Here is a 27,971-nt window from a genome sequence, read left to right on the forward strand (position 1 = left end):
GACATGGAATGTGTGGCTAATGGCCTCCATGAACAACTGCCTGCTCTGCCGTGAGACCAACAGAACTGGATGATCCCTGGCTACCATACTGAACAGTTTGATCAAAGATTCCGTGGAAGAATCCTGATCAAAAGGCGGGAAATGCAGAATTTCAGATTCCCGTGGACTCTAGACTTTCCGGAGCCGTGGTGGGTGACTGAACCTCTGAAGCTGTTGCCCTGAGATAACCTTTGAACGTCGAACCAAAAATATCCCCGAAAGCCTTCTTTAAACCGAACAGTACTTCAGCTTAACTGGTAAAAAAGGTCTGCCTTGAGCGTTATGCTCTTTTAAGAGCTGTCAGTATGGGATCAGACTGACAACAGCAACTAGAAAGATTGGATGGGAACCTTAGGGAGGCAGTGAGTTTATGTCAATGAGGGAGGAACAACTCAGAATAGGAGGGTGAGAATGGTTGCACAACTCGAAGAATGTAATCAGTGTCACTAAATTGTACACGTAGAAACTATTGAATTGGTGTGTCTTTTACTGTGTATTCTTAACAACAACAAAATAAAGAAAAAAAGACTAGAAAAGGGAACATAACTACACAAACAATAAAGGTTTTTTTAAAGTAAATTAATGGTAAATTTTGAACATGAGTGAAAATTTTCCTTGAAAAATATGAATTATCAAGAAAAGACTTGAAATCATAAATAAAAGAGAAAAATACAGACCAAACTATTCCAGCTGTGTATATTTAAGAAAAATCACACAAATCAGAAACTCCTCATGGTCAAGTTGGGTTTACTCCAGGAATTCAAACTAAAATCACCATATTGTTCCCCTCAGAAGTGGAAAAAAAATCATTTAATAAAATGTTAAAAGTTCTTCCGTGATAAGAAGTCTTAGCAAACTAGAAATAATCTGACAAGAAGTCTTAGCAAACTAGAAATAATCTGACAAAGATGTCTACTAAAAATCTACAGTAAAAAACATATTTACTTATTCACGAAACATCAGCAACCTCCCTATTGAAGTAGGAACAAACACAGATGACGATGATGAAGCCGATGGTAATAATAGCTAATACTTTTGGGGCCCCTACTATAATCACTATAATCACAGATTTCAAATTTCTGATAACAACCCCATGGGGGAAGTGCTAGTATTATTATTATCCCTGATTTACCGGTGAGGGAACAGGCACAGAGTGGACAAATAACACACCCAAGGTCACACAGCCAGGAAGTGGTGGAGCCAGAATTCAACCCCAAAACTTTGAACCTACAGCCCACGCTCTTACCTGCTGCATTACACGGTGATGACGCAGCTCTGCTTTGTGCTCGTTTCTCTGCTTCCAACCCAAATTATACCAGAGATGGTTGTCAGATGCATGTAAGAAAAGAAGGGAGGAAAACAGATCTGACATTATTTTCCAGGTTGTATTGTTGTCAGTCCGTATGCTGAGCAAATAATCCAAGAAGCTGGACTGTATGAAGAAGAATGGGGCACCAGAATTGGAGGAAGACTCCTTAACAGCCTGCATTATGCAGATGACACAACCTTGCTTCCTGAAAGCCAAGAAGACTTGAAGCACTTACTGATGAAGATCAAAGACCACAGCCTTCAGTAGGGATTGCACCTCGACATAAACAAAACAAAAATCCTCAAAACCAGACCAATAAGGGACATCACGATAAATGGAGAAAAGATTGAAGTTGTCAAGCGTTTCATTTTACTTGGATCCACATTCAACAGCCATGGAAGCAGCAGTCAAAATATCGAAAGACGCATTGCATTGGGTAAATCTGCTGCAAAGGACCTCTTTAAGGTGTTGAAAAGCAAAGTTACCACCCTGAAGACTAGATGCGCCTGACCCAAGCCATGGTGTTTTCAGTTGCCTCGTACGCATGTGAAAGCTGGCCAATGAATAAGGAAAACCAAAGAATTGATGCCTTGGAATTGTGTTGGCGAAGAATATTGAATATACCATGGACTGCCAGAAGAACGAACAAATCTGTGTTGGAAGAAGTACAACAAATTGGACAAAGTAATTTTTTAAAGTTAGCACAATAGCAATGAAAACTATAAGGAATCTACGATCAAATGTAATAAAAAGTGTGTAAATTGTATATGAAAAAATATAAATCTGTGTTAAACATAAAAAGACTAAATGGAGAGGTATGCCATTTTCGTGGATGAAAGAAATATAGGTTCTTCCCAGATTCAGATAAAAATTCAATCAAAATTCCAACACTTGTTTTGTTAATGGAACTTGTGAAGGTGATCTTAAAGTTCATTTGAAAAAATAAAGCCTATCAAGATACAGAACCTGGTGGCACAGTGGTTAAAGAGTTCAGCTGGTAACTGAAAGGTCAGCAGTTTGAATCCACCAGCTGTGCCTTGGAAACCCTATGGGGCAGTTCTCCTCTGACCTATAGGGTCGTTATGAGTCGGAATTGACTAAGTGACTATGGGTTTGGGTGCTTTGGGCTTTTGGGTTTTGGTTTATCAAGGTAAATTGAAGAATAAGGTAGGGAACTTACCTACTATACACTGAGAAGTATTGGTGCAGAGATTAAAAAAAAAAGGACCAGTGTAGCAGAATTGAAAGCCCAGAAATTGAAAGATGCATATTGACAGACTTGATAATTAACAGAGATAGCATTATAAATCCGTAGGAAAAGGATGAGCTTCTCAATAAATGATGCTGGAAAGCATGGTTATCCATATTGAAGAAAACAAATTTAGATCCCTACCTCACACCATACTCATAAATCAGCTTCAGATGAATTGGATTTGAGACCTAAATGAAAAGAAGCACATGCCATACCATACCTGTTGCCATCGAGTCAATTCCGATTCATAGCAACCCTATAGGACAGAGTAGAACTGCCCCATAGGGCTTCCAAGGTGGATTTGAACTGCTGACCTTTTGGTTAGCAGCTGAGCTCTTAACCACTGCACCACCAGGGCTCCGAAAAGGAGCCCAGGGATATAGAAATTAAAGCCACACCGAGATACACTTTCTCACCCATAAGAAAGTAAAAGGTAAACGCCCACCCGTTTTCTGTTGCACTGGTCTATTGACCACACAATTCCATTTCCAGAAATTTATCCTAAGAAAATAATTGAGCAGGTTGTTTTAAAAACACTCATGTAAAAAGATATTTATTAAGGGTATGCTTTTAGTAGAAAAAAAAAATTTAGTAGAGGAAATAAAAAAGGCTATCATCATAGGGGAATGGTTAACAGTTACGGCACACCTGTATTGCAAAATATCCCGAAGTGTTACCAAAAAAAAGATGGTGTTTTATTGGCATGAGAGGACTTCACAAGGTACTGTGTTTCCAAAGCAGGTTTACAACGTACACAGTATGGTCCCATTAAATACATATGTCAAGGTCAAGGAGAGTTTGGGGTCCTCCAAAGGACCCTCCACTTCTCGGGAAGACGCTATTAGCTCACAGTCTCTGTCTGCAAGGATGGTGCTGATCCCATTGAACCTATGAAACATGCAGAGCTGTTTGTGTCTGGTAGGCAGCCCCTGCCTGGGCCCAGAGCTCTCACCGGTCTCAGCAGTGACAGTAAATGCTGATGGTAACGGTAGTTGCCCCCTCACACACAGCCTCCACTTATCCATTAGCTCTGACTCTTAGAAACCTCCTATGCAGATAGACATTATGCCCATTTTATAGATGAGGACAGCCGAGGCTCAGGGAGATAAAGAAACTGGCCCAACCCAGTGGCAGACCCCCGTTTGGAACCTGGGTCTGTCAGCAGTTCTCTGCATGTCTTAAACCACCAGCTTGGATGACACTGCCTTGGAAAGCCTGAGGTGGTTCTCTGGAAGGAGAGGAACTGGTGCTCAAATTCATTTACTTCCAAGCAGTGGTTCTCAAGCTTGGCTGCTTTTAAAAATCTCAGTACCCGGGCTACACTCCAGTCCAATTAAACTAGATTCTCTGGGGGTAGGACCCAGGTGATTCCAAAGGGCACCAGGTTTGAGAACAGTATGGATAAACCAGACCAACAAACAAACTTGTTGCTGTCGGGTCGATTCCAACTCATAGCAACCCTATAGAACACAGTAAAACTGCCCCCTAGGGTTTCCAGGGAGCATCTGGTGGACTCGAACTGCCCACCTTTTGGTTAGCAGCCAGAGCTCTTAACTACTGTGCCACCAGGGCTCCATGCGGGAGAAACCATAAAACCCCATGCCATCGAGTCGATTCTGACTCATGGAACAGTGCTTCTCTAGTCAAAATGCAGACTCGTTCAGCAGGTTGGGGTTGGACGTGAGATTCTACATTTCTAAAGAGCTTCCTGGAAACCCTGGTGGCGTAGCTGTTAAGCACTACGGCTGCTAACCAAAGGGTCGGCAGTTCGAATCCACCAGATGCCTTGGAAACTCTATAGGGCAGTTCTACTCTGTCCTATAGGGTCGCTACGTATGTCCTGTAGGGTCCGACTGTGAGTTGGAATCAACTCGACGGCAATGGTTTTTGGTTTGGAAAGAGTTTCCAGGTGATGCAAATGCTCTTGGTACCAGAAGAGTTCTTGGTTCTGACTGTCCCAAAGGCACTCCTCAGGAGGCTTTTGTGTCTTTTTGTTCCAGACTTCCAGCTCCACCTGGTATCTTTCTGCCCAGAGAGCAGGGCCTCGGCAAAGTGAGGAGCCCTGGTGGTGCAGTGGTTAAAGGGCTTGGCTGTGAACCAAAAGGTCGGCCGTTGGAACCCATCAGCCGCTCTGTGGGAGAAAGATGTGGCAGTCTGCTTCTATAAAGATTACAGCCTTGGAAACTCTGTGGGGCAGTTCTACCCTGTCCTATAGGGTCCTATAAGTCAGAACTGACTGGGCGGCAGTGGGTTGACAAAGTGAGAGTTGGAGTGGGGGGCTCCTTCCTGAGATCCCTTCCCCAGGCATGAGTATTGGCACTCACTGGCCTGTCACATAGGCCTTCCTGAAAACACATCCACCCTGGGGGCCCAGACATGTGTTATGGAGACCAGAGGGCTCTGGCCTGGGGAAGCTCCCAGGTCCCGGGCTGGGGTCAGAGGAAGGGGCACCTTGAGTCCTACCCTTGGGGGCCCTCAGGGAAACCCAGTGAGGGAGTGCCGCCGAGGGAGGTGCTGTCCACAGCTGTGTGAGGTCTGTGGCTGGGCAGGGAAGGCCTCCTGGAAGACAGGAGCAGGGCTGGGCACTGCCCCCACAGGACAGGAGGACCCAGTACACTGCCCAACCATTTGTACGCTGACCCAACAAATACTAGTGGACGCCTCTGTGCTGAGCACTGTTCTAGGTACAGAATAAAAAGCAAACCCGTTGCCGTCAAGTCAGTTCTGTGTTTCAGAGTAGAACTGCTCCATAGTGTTTTCGTCGCTGATATTTGGAAGCAGATCGCTAGGCCTTTTTTCTAAGGAGCCTCTGGGTGGATTTGAACCGCCAGCCTTTTGGTTAAGAGTTGAGCACTTAACCATTTGCACCACCAGGGGACTCCTAAGACAGAGCAGGACTTTGCTATCATAGAGTTTACATTCTAGCCGGAGGAGCCTTGATAAACAAATACCCACAATCACAAAAACCAAACCCATTACCGTCAAGTCGATTCCAACTCATAGCAACCCTGTAGGTCAGAGTAGAGCTGCCCCATAGGGTTTCCAAGGCTGTAAATCTTTACTGGAACGACTGCCACGTCTTTCTCCCGCAGAGCAGCTGGTGGGTTCCAATTGCTGACCTTTATGATTAACAACCTTAGCATCCGAGCTAACCTACCAACCCCTGGTCCACCAAGGCTCCTTAAAAAATCATTGCCATCGAGTCGATTCCAACTCATAGCAACCCTGTAGGACAGAATAAAACTGCCCCATTGGGTTCCTTAAATACTGCGCCACCAGGGCTCCTTAAATACACAGCTACATATATTGTATGTCAGGTGGCGGTATATGAGAAAGAGAAATAAAGCCGTGGAGAAAAAGTCAGGAAGGTGGGTAAGGAGCTGGAGTGCATGATTTTAAGTAGGGCAGTCAAGGAGCTGCCCCTGAAGGGAGGGAGCTGTGTGGAGAGGGCATGGGGAGGTTCAGGGAAGGGGCAGCTAGTGAAATGGGCCTGCGGAGGGAACAGCAAGGAAGCCAGCAGGGCCATACTGGAGAGTAGTGGGAGGTGGGGTCGGAGGGGTGGAAAAGCCCTGGGAACAGGCCTGGGTGCTGGGAAAAGGGGAGAACTCAAGCATACCCCTCCACATGGGAGGTCAGGAATTTGACCTGAGGCTGGAAATTTCAGGTCTCTCTTCTCCCAGGACCCTGGCTGGTGGAGGGCCACTTCCCTCTGGGTACCAGCAGTAAAGAGGCCACTGCAGTCCTGAGGGCTGGGCCGGTGGAGGTGCCAGTGGGGCAGTGTCGAGGTGCCTACCTCTCCTGCCATCCTGCTGCCTCCCCTTGGGACAGCAGCAGCCCCCCACCCCAGCCCACCTCCACAGGGCCTCATCTGAGCAGAGGGAGGAGGGCTGGTGCTAGGGCAACAGCAGACACCTCCCTCCTTCCTTTTAGCTCAGAGCCCTCCCGGGGTGAGGTGACCTCCCCCTCTGAATGCTGACCCCATCAAGTTTCCTGACCCATGCCTCTGGCTTTGACCCCCTCCTCCTCCACAGATGCCGAAGACCTCACACTATTCCAGCGGTGCCTCAGGCCGCTGACCTCAGCCCTCCCTTCAGAAGACCTTCAGTACCCTCAGGATAAACCCCCAGCTGCTCAACATGGCTCACAAGGCGTGGCATACAGTCCCTGAATTCCCCACCAGCCCTGCCCTTACAGGACATTCCCCCACCCCCAACCCAGGAACCATGCTTCCTTGCCCATCCCCCTGTAGGCTCCTTGACCACAGTGCTCTGCCCGCCTCAGGAGCGTTTCCAGAAGGGAGCAGTGTTTGCTGTGGGTCATGAAGGTGACAGCACTGGGTTCACCATCGGGATATCAAGCTTACTAGCTCTGTGACCCCACACAAGTTACTTAACCTCTCGGTACCTGTTTCCTTACGGTTAACAGGCTTGGCTGCTAACCGAGAGGCTGGAAGTTCAAGTATATCTGGAGGTGCCTCTGAAGAAAGGCCTAGCAAACAATGAAAAATCAGCCATTGAAAACCCTATGGAGCACAGTTCTACTGACACACGGGCGGTCACCATCAGTTGGAATCGGCTCCATGGCAGCTGGTACAATGGGGACAATGACACTTACCTTATCAGGCTGTTGGGGGCATTAAAAGAAATGATACATGCAAAGCAGCCCAGGCTTGGCACCTAGTCAGCCCTCAAGAAACAATCACTCTACAAATTCTTGACTTCGGCTCTGCTTTATGGGAACTGAACCCAAGACAAAGGCCCAGTTAAAATTAGTAGATAACAACTTCCAGTGGTATCTGTCTACCAAAATGTGATACTCTAGCAGAGCTGAAATGGACTGGTGTTGGCCATTTTCAATAGGACAATCATATGGTCTACTATGTCAGGAATGACAAATTGAAGAGGAATGGTGTCGTGTTCATCATCAAAAGGAACATTTCAAGATCCATCCTGATGTACAACACTGTCAGTGAGAGGATAATATCCATATGTCTACAAGGCAGACCAGTTAATACGACTTATTCAAATTTACACACCAACCACTAAGGCCAAAGATGAAAAAATTGAAAAATTTTCCCAACCTCTGCAGTCTGAAATTGATCAAACATGCAATCAAGATTAATTGGTAATTACTGGTGATTGAATTACAAAAGTTGGAAACTAAGACGGAGGATTCGTAGTTAGAAAATATGGCCTTGGTGATAGAAATGATGCCAGAGATGACACGATAGAGTTTTGCAAGACCAATTACTTCTTCATTGCAAATACCTTTTTTCAACAACATAAACAGTGACTGTACACATAGACCTCAATGGATGGAATACACAGGAATCAAATCGACTACATCTGTGGAAAGAGACAATGGAAAAGTTCAGTATCATCAGTCAGAACCAGGCCAGGGGCTGACTGTGGAGTTCATTGCTCATATGCAAGCTAAGTTGAAGTTGAAGAAAATTAGAACAAGTCCACAAGAGCCAAAGTACAACCTTGAGTATATCCCACCTGAATTTAGAGACCATCTCAAGAACAGATTTGATGCATGGAATATTGATGACCAGAGACCAGACGAGTTTGGGAATGACATCAAGGACATCATATGTAAAGAAAGCAAGAGGTCATTAAAAAGACAAGAAAGAAAGAAACGACCAAAATGTGTATCAGAAGAGACTCTGAAACTTGCTCTTGAAAGTAGAATAGCTCAAGCAAAAGGAAGAAATGATGACGTAAAAGAGCTGAACAGGGCAGCTCGAGAAGACAAAGTAAAGTGTTATAATGAAACATCCAGAGAACTGGAGATAGAAAACCAAAAGGGAAGAACATGCGCAGCACTTTTCGAGCTAAAAGAACTGAAGAAAAAATTCAAGTTTCGAGTTGCAGTATTGAAGGATTCTATGGGGAAAACATTAACGCAGAAAGCATCAGAAGAAGATGGAAGGAATACAGAGAATCACTATACCAAAAAGAATTGGTCGACATTCAGCCATTTCAGGACGTAGCATATGATCAAGACACGATGGTACTGAAGGAAGAGGTCCTAGCTGCCCTGAAGGCATTGGTGAAAAACAAGGCTCCAGGACTTAACGGAATACCAATTGAGATGTTTCAACAAACGCGTGCAGCACTGGACACGCTCATTCATCTATGCCAAGAAATTTGGAAGACAGCTACCTGGCCAACTGACTGGAAGAGATCCCTACCCATTGCAAAGAAAGATGATCCAACAGAATTAAGATATTATCAAACAATATTGTTAATGTCACGCACTAGTAAAATTTTGCTGAAGATCATTCAAAAGCTGTTGCAACAGTACATCAACAAGGAATTGACAGAAATTCATGCCAGATTTGGAAGAAAACGTGGAACAACAGATATCATTGCTGATATCGATGGATCTTGGCTGAAAGCAGAGAATACCAGAACGATGTCTGTCTATGTTTTATCGACTATGCAAAGGCATTTGGCTGTGTGAATCATAAATTATAACATTGGGAAGAGTGGAAATTCCAGAACACTTAATTGTGCTCACAAGGAACCTGTGCATGGATCAAGAGGCATCATTTGGACAGAACAAGGGGATACTGCGTGGTTTAAAGTCAGGAAAGGTGTACATTAGGGTTGTATCCTTTCACCATATTTATTCAATCTGCATGCTGAGCAAATAATCCAAGAAATGACTATATGAAGAAAAATGAGACATCAGGATTGGAGGAAGACTCATTAACAACCTGCGTTATGCAGATGACACAACCTTGTTTGATGAAAGTGAAGACGACTTAAAGCACTTACTGATGAAGATCAAAGACCACAGCCTTTAGTATGGATTAAAACTCAACATAAAGAAAACAGAAATCCTCACAACCAGACCAATAAGCAACATCATGGTATAGAGAGAAAAGATCGAAGTTGTCCGGGATTTCATTTTACTTGGATCCATAATCAATGCCCACGGAAGCAGCAGTCAAGAAATCAAACGACGTATTCCATTGGCCAGGTCTGCTGCAGAAGCCTTCTTTAAGGTGTCAAAAAGCAAAGATGTCGCTTTGAGGACTAAGGTGTGACCCAAGCCATGGTGTTTTCAGCCACCTCATGTGCATGCGAAAGATGGACAATGAATAAGGAAGACCGAATTAGAATTGATGCTTTTGAATTATGATGTTGGTGAAGATTATTGACTGTACCATAGACGGCCAGAAGAGCAAACAAATCTGTCTTGGAAGAAGTACAGCCAGAATGCACCTTAGAAGCGAGGATGGTGAGACTTTGTCTCACGTGCTTTGGACATGCTATCAGGAGGGACCAGTCCCTGGAGAGGGGCATCATGCTTGGTAAAGTACAGGGTCAGTGAAAAAGAGGAGGACCCTCAATGAGATGGATTGGCACAGTGGCTGCAGTAGACTCAAGCATAGCAACAATTGTGAGGATGGCGCAGGACTGTGCAGTGTTGTGTTCTGTTGTATGTAGGGTCGCTATGAGTTGGATGGCACCGAACAACAGCAGTAGCCTGGATATGGAGAAAAAAACACACACAGATAATCTAAATCACAAAGGATAGGAGATTTTGCAACAAGTACAATAGAAATGATGAGGCATAGGAGTTTAAGATTTTGGCAAGAGAGTGCTGGAAATGGTCAATCACTGAATTTAAGGCAAATAGGCGTTGGCTGATTAACAGGGGGAGCCCTGGTGGTGCAGTGGTTAAGCCCTCAGCTGCTAACCAAAAGGTGGGCAATTTGAATCCACCAGCCGCTCCTCAGAAACCCTACGGGACAGTTCTACTCTATCCTCTGGGGTCGCTATGAGTAGGAATTGACTTGACGGCAACGGATTTGGTTTGGGTTTTGATGGACAGGGAGAATGTATGTGGGCGGTGGATTAGACACCCTGAAGCAAAAAAGACAAAGAAAAAAAAAGGTATTATGAGAGTCCAGCAGGCCATGAGAGGAGGTAAGCTGTGGTCCTAGAGAGATGTCCAACTTAGTGGTTTTGGAGATGGGAAGTTTGTGCACACCGTGCCTGAGCCTGGGTGCCTGTACTTCATTATTACGTTAGGAATTCAAGAATTCCTGAGACTGGGGTTGGGATAGTCTGTCCGCACAGATACTTAAGTCATGTTTGGTGATGGGGGAACCCTGGTGGTGAGTAATTAAAGCAATCTGCTTCTGAAAAGATTACAGCTTTGGAGACCCTATGGGGCAGTTCTACTCTGTCATATAGGGTCACTATGAGCCAGCATAGGCTTGATGACAACGGGTTTGGCTTGGGGTTTTTTTTTTGTTGAGAGTGGTTTGGAAGACCCTGAGCCAGGTCACTCTTTATAAGGGCTGCCTGGTAAAGCTACTTCCACAGTTTACCTAACCAGCTCCTGCTGGTGGGCCATACATTTGTTTCCTGTTTTTCAAAATTAGAAACGAAGTGTGAATACATCTTTTCACATAGGTACAGTGACCTCCTTGGGGTAGAGTCCCACAAGTAGAATTGCTGCAGGAAGGAGTATGAACATCTTAAGTTTGGGTACATCTCATCTCATTCCACAACTCAGCCATATCCCTGCGGGGTGGCTGTTCTCCGTTCCTACAGAAGAAGCAGAGAGCACACGTTTCTCCCAGCCTTGTCAGTGCCTGAGTTAGATCAGTTTTATAAAAGCTTTGCCAACCCGATAGGCAAAAATCATTTCATTGTTGTTTTAACTTGCCTCTTTGACTATTAATGAAGTTGAATATTTTCTCATGTTTATTGACCATTTTCGTTTTCGATGGCCTATTTGTAATCTTTTTTTTCTCTTGGAGTTCTTATTTTTCTTGATTTGTATGCACTATTTTAATATTGGAGCCCTGGTGGCACAGTGGTTAAGAGCTCAGCTGCTAACCAAAAGGCCTAGCAGTTGGAATCCACCAGCCACTGCTTGGAAACCCTATGGAGCAGTTCTGCTCTGTCCTGTAGGGTCGCTGAGTCCGAATCTTGGGTTTTTTATTTAGTGTTACGGATGTTAACCCTTTGCCTTCTGTAGTGCAACAGATATTTTCCTCAACCTGTCCTTTGTCTTTTAACCTGACACATGGTGGGGTTTGTAGGGTTTTTTGTTTGCTTATTTTTGTTTTTGCCCCATGGAAGTTTTCAATTGTTTGTACAAAACATTATCCATATATCATTTTTCCTATCTTCTATTACTTCTGTTTAAAATTTTTTACATTTAAAAAAGAGAAAAGGAACAATGGCAGTTATTATAGTGAGAAGCGATTACCACGTGGAGAGGGAAGGGCACTCCAGGCCACGGGGGTCCTGAGAGGCCATGAGTGTCTGTGGGAACACATGTATGTGGCACATGTACGGTGAGGGAGCTTCTTGTGGAGATGTGAGCTGGAAAGAGTCTGTGGCTGGGCCATGTCACTGCCTACGTCCGCCTCTTCTGCCCCGAGGGTCTCCTAGAGCTGAAGTCCAGAACCCACAGTGGGTGTGGGCTGGCTCTGAGAGCCAGGCTGCCCTTTCTTGCTTGGTGAGCAGCTGAGAGGGCTGGAGGCGTAGGCTGGGGACAGGCAGTACCCTGAGGGGCTGGCCATGCAAACAGAGGGGCCATGGGGAAGCCCTGGCACAGCCAGAGCTGGCAGCCCAGGGAGACAGCCCTACCCAGAGCAAGAGTAGGGAGGCAGGGTGCCCCTGGCCGGCCAGAGGACCCTTCCAGCCCAAACATCAGGAACCCTGATCCTTGCTCCTTCCTCAGGTCTTCACAGGGATCTTCACAGCAGAGATGACCTTCAAGATTATTGCCCTGGACCCCTACTACTACTTCCAGGAGGGCTGGAACATCTTTGACAGCGTCATCGTCATCCTTAGCCTCATGGAACTAGGCCTGTCACGCATGGGCAACCTGTCAGTGCTGCGCTCCTTCCGCCTGGTACCTGGTGGGCCCGCTGCAGAGGGGTGGGGAAGGGTCTGCAGCACTGAGGTGCACCCCGAGACACCACTTGGCCACCTCTACTTTGTCTATCATGCCTTCACCCAACAGCTATGTGCTAGGTGCTCTGGGTGCCAGGCCCAGCGCTGGATATGTGGGGGGTGCAGAGGTGGGCAAGACATCCCCAGACAAGCTTTGGGGCGGCCGCTCTGATGACTTGAAAAGCCCTTTTGGGTTCACAATGGATGACCCCATTAGTCCTCCCAGGATCCAGGCATGGGAAGGGTATTACTGCATCCCCACTTCACAGATGGAGAGACTAAGACTCAGAGAGGTGAATTTCCCAAAGCCTCAGGAAAGGAACAGGTGCAGCCCAGTCTGCTGACAGCTCAGCTGGGGCTCTGCCTGCTGGCTTCTGAACCTTGCTAAAATGCAGGTGCTGACTCAGTAAGTCTGGAATAGGACCCAAGATTGTGAATTTCCAACAAGATCCCCAGTGAGGCCAAAGCTGCTGGTCTGTGGACCACACTTTGAACTCAAACTACCTGAGAAGTCCAGGCCTGGGCTGGAGGCCCAGGGAGAGAAGATCACCTCCAGCTTGGGGCATGGTCAGAGAAGGCTTCCTGGAGGAGGTCCTGAGCACTGTTGGCAGCTTTATTGGGAGATGCAGGATGGTGGGAGCAGTAGAGAAAGCCCAGGCTGTGGGTTCTAATTCCAGCTGAACTGCTATGAGCCAAGGGACCTAGGCAAGGTACCGCACCTTTAAGTGTTGGCTTCCTCATCTACCAAACCAGCCAATGATAATGCTAACCTCTTGTGTTTATTGGGAATTCTAAATGAGCTAAGGAGCCCTGGTGGTCCAGTGGTTAAGAGCTCAGCTGCTAGCCAAAAAAGGTCAGCAGTTCACATCCACCACCTGCTCCTTGGAACCCCTATGGGGCAGTTCTACTCTGTCCTATAGGGTCACTACCAGTCAGAATCGACTCGACGGCAGTGGGTTTGGTTTTGGTTTAAATGAGCTAATCCACCCTGAGTACAAGGCCTGGCAGATAGTAGGTGCTTGATAAATGTCAAGCGTCTGCTCCCTTTCTCCGTGATAGCTGACAGAGGAGGGAGATGGAGGTGGTCAGGCGAGTCAGAGATGGTTTGAGCTGGCCCTGAAGGATACCTAATGGGAATGTGTCTGAAGGAGGAAGGGCATTTTGGGTTTGGGGGAATCTATTGGGAAGCTCATGGAAGTGAGGGGTGGGTAGGGTAGGAGGCTGCTGTGAGGACAAAGAGAAGGGCCAAGTTGGGAAGATGAGGTAGGAGCTGTTGGCTGGGCTCCAAGAGCAGAGCCAATGAAGCTGACCCTTGAGCTGTAGAGAAACAGGGACAGGTGTTGGTGACCTCCAAGCTGGGCTTCCAGGCAGAACCTGGAGTAGTGTGTCCGAAAGGAGCCAGAGCCCCTCACAAGGACCCGTCCTCTTCTCCCTCCCCAGCTTCGGGTCTTCAAGCTGGCCAAGTCATGGCCCACCCTGAACACACTCATCAAGATCATCGGGAACTCAGTGGGGGCACTGGGGAACCTGACACTGGTGCTGGCCATCATTGTGTTCATCTTTGCCGTGGTGGGCATGCAGCTCTTCGGCAAGAACTACTCAGAGCTGAGGTTCCGCATCAGTGACTCAGGCCTGCTGCCCCGCTGGCACATGATGGACTTCTTCCACGCTTTTCTCATCATCTTCCGCATCCTCTGTGGCGAGTGGATCGAGACCATGTGGGACTGCATGGAGGTGTCTGGACAGTCACTGTGCCTGCTGGTCTTCTTGCTTGTGATGGTCATTGGCAACCTAGTGGTGAGTCGGCCAAGGCCTCCCACACACTCACCCACCCATCCAGTCATCCATCTATCCATTCACATACCCACCCTCCCATCTCTCCACTCACTCGCCCAGCCATTTGTCTGTCAAACCATCCATCTGCCCGTCAGTCTGTCATCCATTCATGTATCTACCCATCCATCCATCCATGCATCTACTAATTTACTCATCCTTACATCTGTCTACTCACTCACCCTTTCATCCATCCATCTATGAACCCAATCAACCATCATTTATCCACTTACCATCACCCCATGTATTCACTCACCCATTGACTCACCCATACATTTACCCATTCAACCGTCAATCACCCTCCCACCAGCCTACCCATCCATCGCGCCACCTTTCCATCTATCTGTCTGTCCAGACACCCATCCTCCCATCCATCTATCCACTTATTCACCCAACACCCAGCCATCAACCTTCATCTACTCTTTCACTCACCTATCCGCCTACTTATCACCCATCCACTCATTCACTCACCAAGCAATCTGTCCATCTGTCCATCAACTTCCCATCCATTTTTCAACCCCTCTTTACACACACACACACCTATTAACTCATCAGTTTACCCACTGTCTATCCACCTATCCAGTCACTTACCCATTCATCCACCCATCTACTCATTCATCTACCCCACCATCCATCAACCCACCGCTCCATCCACTCATCCTATTCATCTACTCACTGTCCACCCAGCTGTCTATTCACTCACTCATTGACTCATGCACCATCCATCCACTCATCCTGTTCATCTATATATCTGTCCACCCAGCTGTCTACTCACTCACTCACTGACTCATCCACTATCCGTCCACTCATCCTATTCATCTACACATCTGTTCACCCAGCTGTCTACTCACTCACTCGCTGACTCATCCACCATCCATCCACTCATCCTATTCATTCACTCATCTCTCCACTCAACTGTCTACTCACTCACTCACTGACTCATCCAACCATCCATCCACTCATCCTATTCATTCACTCATCTGTCCACCCAGCTGTATACTCACTCACTCACTGACTCATCCACCATCCATCCACTCATGCTATTCATCTACTCACTGTCCACCCAGCTGTCTATTCACTCACTCACTGACTCATCCACCATCCTTCCACTCATCCTATTCATTCACTCATCTGTCCACTCAGCTGTCTACTCACTCACTCACTGACTCATCCACCATCCATCCACTCATCCTGTTCATCTACTCACTGTCCATCCAGCTGTCTACTCACTCACTCACTGACTCATCCACCATCTATCCACTCATGCTATTCATCTACTCACTGTCCACCCAGCTGTCTATTCACTCACTCACTGACTCATCCACCATCCATCCACTCATCCTATTCATTCACTCATCTGTCCACTCAGCTGTCTACTCACTCACTCACTGACTCATCCACCATCCATCCACTCATCCTGTTCATCTACTCATCTGTCCACCCACTTGTCTATTCACTCATTCATTTACTCATCCATCCATTCACTCAGTCTTCACTGCATTTTACTCATTCATTCATTCACCCATTATTTACCTTTTTATTCATTATTTACTCATTTCTTATTTATTTATTCACTCATCTAGTCATTATTTTATTCAATCATTCACCATCAATGAACTGTCACTTTTTTTTTTTAATTCAGCTTAACAAACATTTGCTGAGCCCCTGTTGCATGCAAAATACTGTACCCAACGCTGTTGGGCTTATGGAGGTGAATGTGGCCTACCAGGTCCCAGCCCTGGTGTTGCTCACCAGGTGGAGAGTCGGGGAGGGAGTTGGGGAATTGGAACAAGTTTGGAATGACTCTTAAACCATTCAGAGTGGCCAGAGCCATTAAAGAGGAGCCCATGAAGACTGACCCCCTCCAACTTGGGAAATCCAGGAAGGCTTCCCCAAGGAGGGTGTAGAGCTAACTGGACGAGCAGGTGAGGCTAGAGAGGGAAGGAGTAGAGCAAACAGAAAGCAAAGCACAGATGCAGGCAGGTGGTGGTCCAGGGGAGGGGGGCCATGGGAGCCCTTTACGCACCCCACCTTGAGCAGCTGTGGTGGGAGACCCCACAGTCCCATCATGAGAGGCACAGGCCTCTGCTCCTTGGCCACCTGCCTATCCTAGGGCAGGTGCATCTAGCCTTATGTCTTTACAATGTGGAGAATTCCAGAGTTGAGAAAGACCAAAAGCTAAATGCCAGAGAAGGGCCTTAGGAAGACGTGAGGATGGAGGTGAGTGGATGGTTCAGGCAGTCAGTGTGCACTATGGACATGGGCCACCTTCCTGGGTAAGCAGGGGCCCATGCATGCTCAGGCCTCACACCTGTCTAGCCTGGCTCCCTGCAGCTGTTGTATCTCGGTCATGGGCATGTCAGCTCCCAGAGGGGTCTCAGGGGCCACCTGTTAGCCTGCTGTGGGGCCCTGGTGGTGCAGTGGTTGAGAGGTCAGCGGCTAACCAAAAGGTCAGCAGTTCAGATCCACCAGCAGCTCCTTGGAAACCCTCTGGGGCAGTTCTCCTCTGTCCTGCAGGGTTGCTGTGAGTCAAATCTACTCGACGGCCACGGGTGTGGTTTGATTGTTAACCTGCTGTGGCTGCAGGTACCAGAGCCTCCCTCAGAGCTGCCTACTTCTTCCTCCCGGGTGCCTTCACCAGGCTGGGACGGGCAGGCCTGGACCAGTTAGGTTCAGTTCCATCAGGCCCCACATACGAGCCCAGAGCACAGACAGGAGCCCAGGGCACCGATGCGCAGTGCCCGCAGAGCCCAGCTCTTTGGCCAGCTCCACGCCTGCCCCCCACCCCCCCTAGCCCTTAGACCTGGAGCCTCACTCACCCCTGGCCCAGCCCCAGCCAGCCGCCAGACTCTGTGTGTGCCCAGCTCCCAGCCCAGGGCCGGCCAGGCCACCCCTCACACACAGCCCTGTGATTTCCCAGCGGATCTGCCTGGGGGTGAGAAGATTAGAGGCTGCTGGAGGAGGGGAGCTGATGCCAGCCGACACAGCCCCCTCCTAGGCCGCCTCAGAAATTGGGCCGCTGCTGGCGTGGGTGGAAGCAAGATTGCGGTTGAAATGGAAAGTGATGATCAGGCAGGGGCTGGGGTGCAGCAGCAGCATGATTGACAGGGAGAGCACCGGAAGAAGCCGAACTTCTGAAGCCAGAGACACAGAGGCCCTAGATCCCCTGAGTGGGTGGTCCCTTCCCTGCCTCCAGCCCGGGCCCACGTCTCCTGGAGGTCAGATGTGGGCCAGGCGTGGGTGAGGGTCATTGGGGAGAATCTGTGGGCATCCAGGAAGCAGAGGCAGACCGTGCCTGGGCCGGTGTGGACCAGGCCAGAGGCTAGGCCAGCAGTCAGTGTAGACAAGAGACTGTGAACCACAGCACACGGTCCACTCCCCCATGTCTGCGTAATAAAGACGTCAGGTGTCAGCAGCGATCAGCTCTCCATTCCAGACGGCACGAAGGTCTTCCTTCTTAACCTTTTCATGCTGTCCACATGAATATGTGTCACTGCTTAAACCCAGGCATGTTTCGTTCATCAGAATGCTCACTCCCAGCCTCGTGACAGGTGTGGGGTCCCTGGGGACAGCACCTCTGGGGGGCTTGTGAGAACCAAGAGCCAGAGCCTGATGGGTTACTAATGAGAACCGAGTGCCGACCCTCACACCCCACCCTGCCATGGGCCCCATTCAGCTGCACTCCCTTTGGGGCTGGCTGGGAGGACAAGGTGCTAAGCCAGTGGTGGGGATGCTGCGTCTTCGTGCCTGTCACCTGGTGATGTTCATGAGCCAGTTTGACCTGTGTCTGGGGGCGAGCCCACCACCACCTTAGTTTTACCGTCCACAGGTCTGGGATATGACCCGTGTCTGGGGGCGAGCCCACCAACACCTTAGTTTTACCGTCCACAGGTCTGGGATATGACCCGTGTCTGGGGGCGAGCCCACCACCACCTTAGTTTTACCATCCTCGAGTCTGGGATATGACCCGTGTCTGGGAGTGAGCCCACCACCACCTTAGTTTTACCATCCTCAAGTCTGGGATATGACCCGTGTCTGGGAGTGAGCCCACCAACACCTTAGTTTTACCATCCTCAAGTCTGGGATATGACCCGTGTCTGGGAGTGAGCCCACCACCATAGTTTTACCGTCCACAGGTCTGGGATATGACCCGTGTCTGGGGGCGAGCCCGCCACCACTTTAGTTTTACCGTCCACGGGTCTGGGATATGACCCGTGTCTGGGGGCGAGCCCACCACCACCTTAGTTTTACCATCCTCAAGTCTGGGATATGACCCGTGTCTGGGGGCGAGCCCACCAACACCTTAGTTTTACCATCCTCAAGTCTGGGATATGACCCGTGTCTGGGGGCGAGCCCACCAACACCTTAGTTTTACCATCCTCAAGTCTGGGATATGACCCGTGTCTGGGGGCGAGCCCACCAACACCTTAGTTTTACCGTCCGCGAGTCTGGGATATGACCCGTGTCTGGGAGTGAGCCCACCAACACCTTAGTTTTACCATCCTCAAGTCTGGGATATGACCCGTGTCTGGGAGTGAGCCCACCAACACCTTAGTTTTACCATCCTCAAGTCTGGGATATGACCCGTGTCTGGGAGTGAGCCCACCACCATAGTTTTACCGTCCACAGGTCTGGGATATGACCCGTGTCTGGGGGCGAGCCCGCCACCACTTTAGTTTTACCGTCCACGGGTCTGGGATATGACCCGTGTCTGGGGGCGAGCCCACCACCACCTTAGTTTTACCGTCCACGGGTCTGGGATATGACCCGTGTCTGGGGGCGAGCCCACCACCACCTTAGTTTTACCGTCCACAGGTCTGGGATATGACCCGTGTCTGGGGCCGAGCCCACCACCACCTTAGTTTTACCGTCCTTGAGTCTGAGATACGACCCCAAGCCCAGCCCCACCTTGGTTTTACCGTCCTCGAGTCTGAGATACGACCCCAAGCCCAGCCCCACCTTGGTTTTACCGTCCTCGAGTCTGGGATGTGACCCCAAGCCCAGCCCCACCACCCAGCAGTAGCTCTGTGTCTTCACGAAAGCCAGAACGTCACACCAGCAAGATGGTTTGACAGCAGGCACCCCAGAACCTCCAAAGGCTGAGAGATTATGCAGCCCCCCCTTACGGAGGTCTCAAATCCCTAACTCTTGAGAGAGAGTTTTATTAGAAGCAAGTGTTGAGCCTTCTGGAACCAAAACCTGAGCCTTTCTCCTGGCCCCCTTCAGCTAATGGGCCTTGGAGCCGGGGTGGACCTGGTGCACCAGCCACAAGTCCGCCCACCCCATCTCAGGCATCTGGTCCCACCTCAGCATCGATGCAAGCACCGCTCTCCCCCAGACACAGCTCTCGCTCCATGCCTGGCCCCACATGTAGCCAGGGCTCCCTGAGGCTGCCCAGCGCCCTGCATCACACCCATCTCTGCTTGTCCCCGGTGGGCTGGAGGATCCCAGGGTCAGGCCTTCTTTGCCCATGAGACCCAACGCAAAGCATCTGCCCCAGGCTCTGAAGTCCCTGGTTGTCCTGAGCCTAGTCTCCGGAGCCCACAGAATCAGGCGCCTCACCTGGAAAGGTGATGCTGGCAGAGTGTGCCCCACGGCAGGAGCCCCAGGCCTTTATCTGGCTCTAAGGGAACTCAGGTGGAACACTGCCCTTCCTGCACCAGCAGATGCTCTGGGTGTCTTTGGTAATCCCACGCTGGGCTCCTGCTTCCCACAGGGAGGAGGCCTGTGCCTACTCCCGACCCCACTGCCCCCATTGCTCCCAAGGCAGCAGGAAAGGGCAGAGCAAGGCGTGTGTGGACAGGGCTGACCCAGACTCCGTGTATGGCCCTTTGCAAGCCCCTGCCCTCTTGGGCCTCGTCCTCGTCTGTGGGCTTTGACATTAGATGAACCATGGTTTCCCCGTTGAGCCTGGGCCAGCACACAAGGGAGTGTAACTGTCCTCCACTCAGACTGTGTCGGCCTTTAGGAAGAGGAGTTAGAGTTGTCTTCTCTTTTGTAACCAACCCCTCCAAATTCAAGAGAGTGGGGGATCAGGATGACAGCCCCGGGTCCTGGGTTCGAGCCGCAGAGCTGTTGACCGCCAGCAGTCCTTACGGTCTCTGGGCCTCAGTTTCCCCATCACGGGGCACCCGGGGCCTGGCACCGCGCTTTGGTGAGCGTGGCCTGCTGCCTTGACAGGTCCTGGCCTCAGTTTCCCCATCACGGGGAACCCGGGCCTGGCACCGTGCTTTGGTGAGCGTGGCCTGCTGCCTTGACAGGTCCTGGCCTCAGTTTCCCCATCACGGGGCACCCGGGCCTGGCACTGCGCTTTGGTGAGCGTGGCCTGCTGCCTTGACAGGTCCTGAACCTCTTCCTGGCCCTGCTGCTCAGCTCCTTCAGTGCGGACAACCTCACAGCCCCCGACGAGGACGGCGAGATGAACAATCTGCAGCTGGCCCTGGCCCGCATCCAGAGGGGCCTGCGCTTTGTCAAGAGGACCACCTGGGGCTTCTGCTGTGGGCTCCTGCTCCAGCGACCTCAGAAGCCGGCTGTCCTTGCCCCCCGCGACCGGCTGCCCAGCTGCATTGCTGCTTCCGGGTCCCCACCACCCCCAGAGGCAGGAAAGGTGCCCCCAGCCCGAAAGGAGACACGGTTTGAGGAAGGCAGCCGGCCAGGCCAGGGGACCTCTGGGGACTCTGAGCCTGTGTGTGTGCCCATAGCCGTGGCTGAGTCAGACACGGACGACCAAGAAGATGACGAGGGAAACAGCCTGAACACTGAGGAAGAGTCCAGCAAGCAGGTGAGCCCCACCCCAGCGTGCATGCAGCACTTCCTGTGCACAGGGCCCAGGCTCAGCTGCCCAGGACGCTCAGAGTGGCTGCCAGGCTGCCTCAGTAGCGGGGCGGAGATAGGCCTCCCCCAAAGCCAGCCTCTTGGGAGAGATGCTGAGACCAGCTCTCAGGAGGGGACCTGGGAATGGGCTGCGGTCATTCCCTGGCTGGTCACAGGCAGCTGACTGTACAGATGGGGAAACTGAGGCTTGACAAGAGAAGGACTTGCTGGGAGCTCCCCCATGAGTCTAGGACACCTGATCCCAGTGCCCTCTGGCCCCAGTGCCCACCCTGACTGTTGGCCCCTCCAGAGCTAACAAGGTGGGATGTCATGGTGAGGGAGGGTTGCAGAACCTGACCTTCCACCTGCCCCTTCCCCTCCTCCCAGGCCCAGGGCTCGTTCTGAGATTTAAAAATAAGCTTCCGTGAGACAGGAGGTGTCAGAGACGGCACTATCTTATCTCCTAACCTGTTATTTTTAACACTTGAAAGCAGAGTCTGGACAAAACAGACAGAGCCTTTCCCCCAGCTTTCCCTCGGCCTGAACCAGGCTCAGGGGTTTCTCCTGGGGTCTTTAGGTCAAGCAGTGAGGGGTGGTTCTCCGTTTTGTTGGGCCCAGCCTGGCAGCTTCCTCTGGGCCACTCTGGGGGGACCTGGCTGTGAGGGCAGCCCTCCCGCACCTGTGGAATTTGATCCTGCTGCCTCCCTGTGGTCCTAGAGGCCGGCTTTGGCCCTTAAGTCAGGTTGCGGGGCAGCGCGTGTCAGCTGGGGCAGGCGTCGGGGTGGAGGTTGTTGGCATTGCCAGGGCCACAGCTTCCAATTATCTCCAGGACACTCCCAGCGTAGGAGTACAGTTCTGGCTGCCCCTCCTTTTCCTTCTGCCTCCTCCTCTTGAGCCTCTTGGTTCCGGGGCCAGTGGCAGTAGTGTGTGTGTGTGCACGTATGCGTACGTGTGTGTGTGCGTGTGTGAGTGCATTCATGTGTGCACACGCGTGTGTATACTCATGCGTGTGTGTGCATGCCTGTGTGAGCACATGCATGTCTGTGTGTGGGTGTGAGTGTGTGTGCGCGTGCATGTGTAAACGTGTGTGTGTGTGTGTGTGTGCACGCAGGCAAGCAGGAGGAGCCGTGGGAACTCATGAGGGAAGTCAGCACGTCCTTTCAAAGTGGAGCTGCCAGCATGCGTCAACTGGGCATCATAGCCAGGGAGTGGTGGGGCTGGGGGTAGGTATGCCAGGTTGGTTGGGAGCCTGGCTAAAGGCCCTTTCCCTGGACCCACCAGGAGCCTCCTACCCACCCACTCAAGGCCCCTGAGGGAGGGGTCTTCAGTGAGATGAAGACCTCATGAAAGGGGCAGGAGGCAAGGCTCCAGGTTGCCCAGGACCCCTTAACACCCTCTGGCCTGGTGAGTGGGGGCAGCTCACAGGCTGGGGTCTCTCCAGCAGGAATCTCAGCCTGTGTCCAGTGGCCCAGAGGCACCCCCAGAGCCCAGGGCCTGGAGCCAGGTGTCAGAGACCGCCTCCTCCCAGGCGGAGGCCAGTGCGGCTCAGGCAGACAGGAGGCGGCAGCGGGAAGCAGAGCGCCGGGCCCCAGAGTGCAGTGAGGTAACCACGTACGCCTTTGTCCCTGAGGCCGGCTGGGGCGCTGCCACTTGGGCCTGAGCCAGGCATGAGAGGGCCGGGCCACACGCCTGCATGTCTGCTGGGAGCCACAGCCACTGCCGTCCCAGGCAGTGTGGGGCACCGCCCACACAGGGGAGGGATGGTATGGGGCCCAGAGCCCCTGGGAAAATTCTGGAAGCAGCCAGCCCAAGGCTCTGGTGCAGGGCTAGCTGGGCACCGTTGTGCGTTCACCCTCCTCGCACTCTGTCCCTGTGACCTGGTCCTAATTGGCAGATGTGTGTGCTGTGAATGCCGCCATCCAGGGGTCTTTCAGGAGCTCTGAGAGCAAGTTCCTGACATGGGGGCCACCAGTGGCTTCTCACCTGGATAAAGCAGAGGCTGCGAGCAGGAGGCCCACCCAGCCTACTGCTGGAATTTGTTCTGGCCACAAAAAGTCTTTAATTGGAATTCACTACAGAAAAATAAAACCAAACCCTTTGCCATCAAGTCGATTTCAACTCATATTGACTCTATAGGACAGAGTAGAACTCCTCCATAGGGTTTCCCAGGCTGTAATCTATACAGAGGCAGACTGCCATGTCTTTCTCCTGTAGAGCAGCTGGTAGGTTCGAACTGCCAACCCTTTGGCTAGCAGCTGAGTGCATAACCATGGTGCTACCAGGGCTCCTTTTAACGGGCATACCAAAACCAAACCTGTTAACGTTGAGTCGATTCCAACTCATAACGACCCTATAGGGCAGAGTAGAGTTGCCCCATAGGGTTTCCATCTTTATGGAAGCAAACAGCTGGTGGAGCAGCTGGTGGGTTCAAACCACTGACCTTTTAATTAGTAGCCTCAGCACCTGAACATTTAACCACTAGCCCATCAAGTCTCCTTAAAACACTCATTGTCACTGAGTCGATTCCAACTCAGAGCGACCCTATAGAACAGAGTAGAGCTGCCCCACAGGGTTTCCAAGGAGCACCTGCTGGATTCAAACTAATGAGAATAAACAAGCCACAGCTAAAAGCAAAAACAGGGATGAATCCCACAAATATAAATTTGCTCAAAAGAAGCCAGACACAAAAGAGTTCACACCATATGATTCCATTTCAATAAAAATCAAAACCAGGCAAAACTAACGTGGGACCCAGCAATTCCGCTCCCAGGTATAGACCCAAAGGGCTTGAAATCAGGAACTCAAACAGACACGTGTTACACCAATGTTCACGGCGGCACTGTTCAGAACAGCGAAAAGGGGGAAACAACCTAAATGTCCGTCAACAGATAAATGGAGAAACAAAAGGTGGTGCGCACACACCACGAAATGTCAGTCAGCCATAAAAAGGAATGGAATTCTGATACAGGCTACGACGTGGATGAACCCTGAAAACAACATGCCAAGTGAAAGAAGCCAGTCACAAAAGGACAAATGCTGTATGACTCCACTCACGTGAAATATCTAGAATACGAAAATTCATAGAGACAGAAAGCAGGGGCTGGGGGAGGGAGGAGATAAAAAAAAAAAAAACCAAACCCATTGCTGTCAAGTGGATTCTGACTCATAGTGACCCTGCAGGACCGAGTAGAACTGCCCCACAGGGTTTCCAAGGAGTGGCTGGTGGATTCAAACCGCTGACGTTTTGGTTAGCAGCCGAGCTCTTAACCACTGTGCCACCAGGGCTCCTTACTTGAAACCAGGAGCTTTTATATAAAAATCTGCATTTCTGGCTTCTCTTGCAAAATAGGAAGAGGAACCACCCTGCTAAGGACGTGGTGACAGCTCCCTTGACACCAGCTGAGGTCTGGTTTGCACCTGCCTGACATCACTCTGTTACCTGCTTGGCCCCCAGAACATTTGAGTTCAACCCCTGACCTTGAGGATGTGGTGCTGCCCACTACAGAGGGGCTTCTGTGCCCCTCACTCGCCCACCCCCGCCCCACTCCCCACTCCCGTCAGGCATCAGGGAAGGTGGAGGTCATGTGTGGAGAGACGGTCCTTGTGGGTCACTGTCCTGCAATCTGACCTCAGTCTTCAGTCCAGGAGCTCTGATTTTCTCCACTGGAGCGTAAGTCCTTCACGTCCCTCCAGATGTCCTCCAGGTATCCCTCCATGTGACCCTTCATGTGACCTTCCACGTGTCCCTGCACTTTGTCACTCCACGTGTCCCTCCGCTTTGTCCCTTCAGGTGTCCCACCATATGACCCTCCAGGTGTCCCTCCACATGACCCTCCATGTGATCCTCCAGGTGTCCCTCCACGTGACCCTCCATGTGTCCCTCCACGTGTCCTGCCAGGTGTCTCTCCACGTGTCCCTCCATATGACCCTCCAGGTGTCCCTCCACGTGACCCTCCATGTATCCCTCCACGTGTCCCTGTGCTTTGTCCCTCTAGGTGCCCTCCATGTGTCCCTCCACATGACCCTCCATGTGATCCTCCAGGTGTCCCTCCACGTGACCCCCCACGTTGCCCCTCCACGTGTCCCTCCGTGTTGTTTCATGGGAGGTTCTTCCATCATGGTCAGTTTTGGAGGATGAGGGCCTGATGGAATCACTGTCCTAATGGCACAGGCCACGGTTCTCTCCCTGGATGGTCTGACTCATGAAAGCATATTGGGAACAGGAAGACTTGGAAGAGGCCGGCAAGGTGCAGGAGAGAAGGGGCTCTCATACTCGAATGTTGACCTTTGAGTTCCTTTGTTCAGATCTGTTCGTGGTGGGCCTATAAAAGGGAGAGAGATGGGCTGTGGCTTTCTCGAGAGAAGGGCGCCTCCCTTGATTAGCAGCTAGATCCTAGGAACCTTGGCTTCCTCACAGGCTTTAGGCAGCTCCAGTGTCCAGAAGGCTGGTGGTTCGAACCCACCAGCTCTCCTCAGTAGAAAGATGTGGCAGTCTCCTTCTGTAAAGATTACAGCCTTGGAAACCCTATAGGGCAGACCTACTCTGTCCTGTAGGGTCCCTGGGAGTCAGAATCAACTGGAGAGTAACAAAAGGATGGAAGGAGTGTCTGAAAAAAGCAGTGTGAGGACCTCCTCTGGCCTGCTCCTTTCACAGCTGCAAGCGTGGGTACAGCCTCACATCAGGCCTTACTCCACCCCGCACTGAGGGGCTGCCTCTCCTTCCCATCGGGATTCAACCCCTTCTCCACCCCAAACCTCACAATTAAAGAGGACATTGAGACATCGTTGGAAGGATTCATCAAAGGAAGAGAAAGCAGTTATGGAAGCCTAGGCATGGCCGAGAATGCAGACAGGCTCACCTCTAAGCGAGCTTGGTGCTGGGCCCTGTGAACTGAGACCAGCAGAGGCTGGGTAGCTTCGACAAGAGCTGAAGCAAATGAAGGATTTCCTTCCCTCACAGCACTCCTTCTCCCCGGCCACACCTGTCTTAGGCTGGGTTCTTTAGAAGCAGAGCCTGGGACTAGGCTTCTTGTGCAAATGATCTATTGAGGCCGTGTTTTCTGGAGAGACCTGGGAACCACCGACCTTTTGGTTAGCAGGTTTCACTTAACCACTAGGCCACCAGGGCTCCAGAAGGAAGTAAGAGAAGCAGGGTGAGGCAAAGGAGGGTGCTATAAAGGGGTGTGTCTTCAGAGTCTAGCCTCAGCCTGGAACCCAGCCTGTGGGGACCTCCAACACGAGCTCAAGGCAGGAGGGCCAGGCTTCCATAGTCCCGAATCAGTCAGTCACTGGCTGTGGGCCACCCCTGGGTTCGGGTCACAACCCCTGAACATTTCTAAGGCAGGCAGCTCCGTGGCTAGAAACAATGTTTTGGAGAAGGGGGCAGCTAAGCAGCCAACGCTCACAGCACCTGGCAGTGGGTGCCCTGCCCACAGCCAGGGGGAGCTGGGCAGAGCACCCGCAGTGGCCACTGCAGGAGCCCCGTATACCTGCGCACACACAGGGCGTGTCCAGACACTTACAGGGGCCCACCCTCGGGTCCACCCTCATGCACACAGGGCGTGTCCAGACCCTCACGAGGGCCCACCCACGTGCACACACCTCCCTAGAATCCAGGTCAGGTTATGGGAGAAGGGAAGTTTCCAGCACCTTCTGGGCCGTGCACATCACACCAGCATCCAGATGAATTGGGTGCGAAGCGTGGTCGGGGTTGCTGGCCTGTTGGCTGCACGTCTGACCTTGCCACCTGTGTGTGCTCATGACCCTGGTGCTGACTCTGCTCTGGATGTGGTTCCGTGTCCCTGGCATGGCACCAGCATGCCTCTTTCCAGTGTGCGTGCTGAGCCACCACTATGTGTCCGTGTTCCAGTGTGTCTGCGTTGCCACTGCTGTCTGTTTTGTTCCCAGCTCCGTGTATTCCCCATCCCCAGGGTGTTCTCAGCCCTGTCATGCCCCCGCACCCCTGGCCTGGACTCCAGCAGACCAGAATCACAGACCCAGGCCCTCGAGGCAGCAGGAACCTGAGCCCAGCCTCAGCTCGGCCCTGTCTGGCCTGGGAGGGCTCTGTGGAAGGTTCTCGCCCGTCGACCCCAGCCTGATTCCCACCATATGCGATGGAGGCAGGCTGGCACCTCCTCTCAGGGATCCCCAGGCTCCCCCAGGTGACGGACCTGAGGCTGGAGGCCGCCGCCCCACTCACGGCCTCCCCACCCCACCATGCCCCGCCCACAGACCCGGGAGGACAGCGTCTCCGAAGGCAGCACAGCAGACGTGACCAACACCGCCGACCTCTTGGAGCAGATCCCCGACCTCGGGGAGGACGTCAAAGACCCGGATGACTGCTTCACGGAAGGTACCCCTGGGCAGCCCTTCACCCCAGCCTCAGCCCCGCCTGGAGGGGACACAGGAATCAGCAGCCCCTCGGGGTCCCACACCCGCCCTGACCCAGATGCCTGCCCTCCCTTCCCCACTCCTCGCTGCCCCTGGGGGCTCCTCCATCTGCCTGTGACGTGAGTCCTGGCAAGCCTGCCCATGGTGCACCGGGGCTGGGCAGCTCTGGGTCAGCTGCACCCAGCACAGGGCGTTTGCACTGTGGCAGCACCTCTGCTGACCCCCAGCAGCAGGAGCTGGCCCTGGACGCCCAGCCCTGGCATGGTGCCCAGCACGTAGTAGGTCCTCCGTAAATTCTTGAAGTGGGCGGCATGGGGCTGTGTTGGTGATGCACCTGTAGCTTCGATGAATTGGAGCGTTTGGAGGGAAGCTGTCGATAAAACAAGGGTTGCCCTCCAGGTGG

At 51.4% G+C, this 27,971-nt stretch overlaps 1 protein-coding gene across 7 annotated transcripts in view; it reads left to right on the forward strand.

Moving 5' to 3' along the window:
* The window catches only part of SCN5A (sodium voltage-gated channel alpha subunit 5), a 110,485-nt gene that overhangs the window by 58,879 nt on the left and 23,635 nt on the right, over positions 1–27,971 (forward strand). For 3 of the 7 annotated variants that reach the window (XM_049870768.1, XM_049870769.1, XM_049870765.1), the window contains exons 14-18: positions 12,318–12,491; positions 13,973–14,329; positions 20,706–21,146; positions 22,620–22,781; positions 27,410–27,530. In XM_049870768.1, the coding sequence (XP_049726725.1) occupies positions 12,318–12,491; positions 13,973–14,329; positions 20,706–21,146; positions 22,620–22,781; positions 27,410–27,530 (1,255 nt within the window). The remainder of the gene's footprint in view (positions 1–12,317; positions 12,492–13,972; positions 14,330–20,705; positions 21,147–22,619; positions 22,782–27,409; positions 27,531–27,971) is intronic. The other 4 variants (XM_049870771.1, XM_049870770.1, XM_049870767.1 and 1 more) reach the window with 2 other exon arrangements.

This window comes from Elephas maximus, chromosome 27, assembly GCF_024166365.1.
Source record: "Elephas maximus indicus isolate mEleMax1 chromosome 27, mEleMax1 primary haplotype, whole genome shotgun sequence".
Classification (NCBI taxonomy): Eukaryota; Metazoa; Chordata; class Mammalia; order Proboscidea; family Elephantidae; genus Elephas; species Elephas maximus.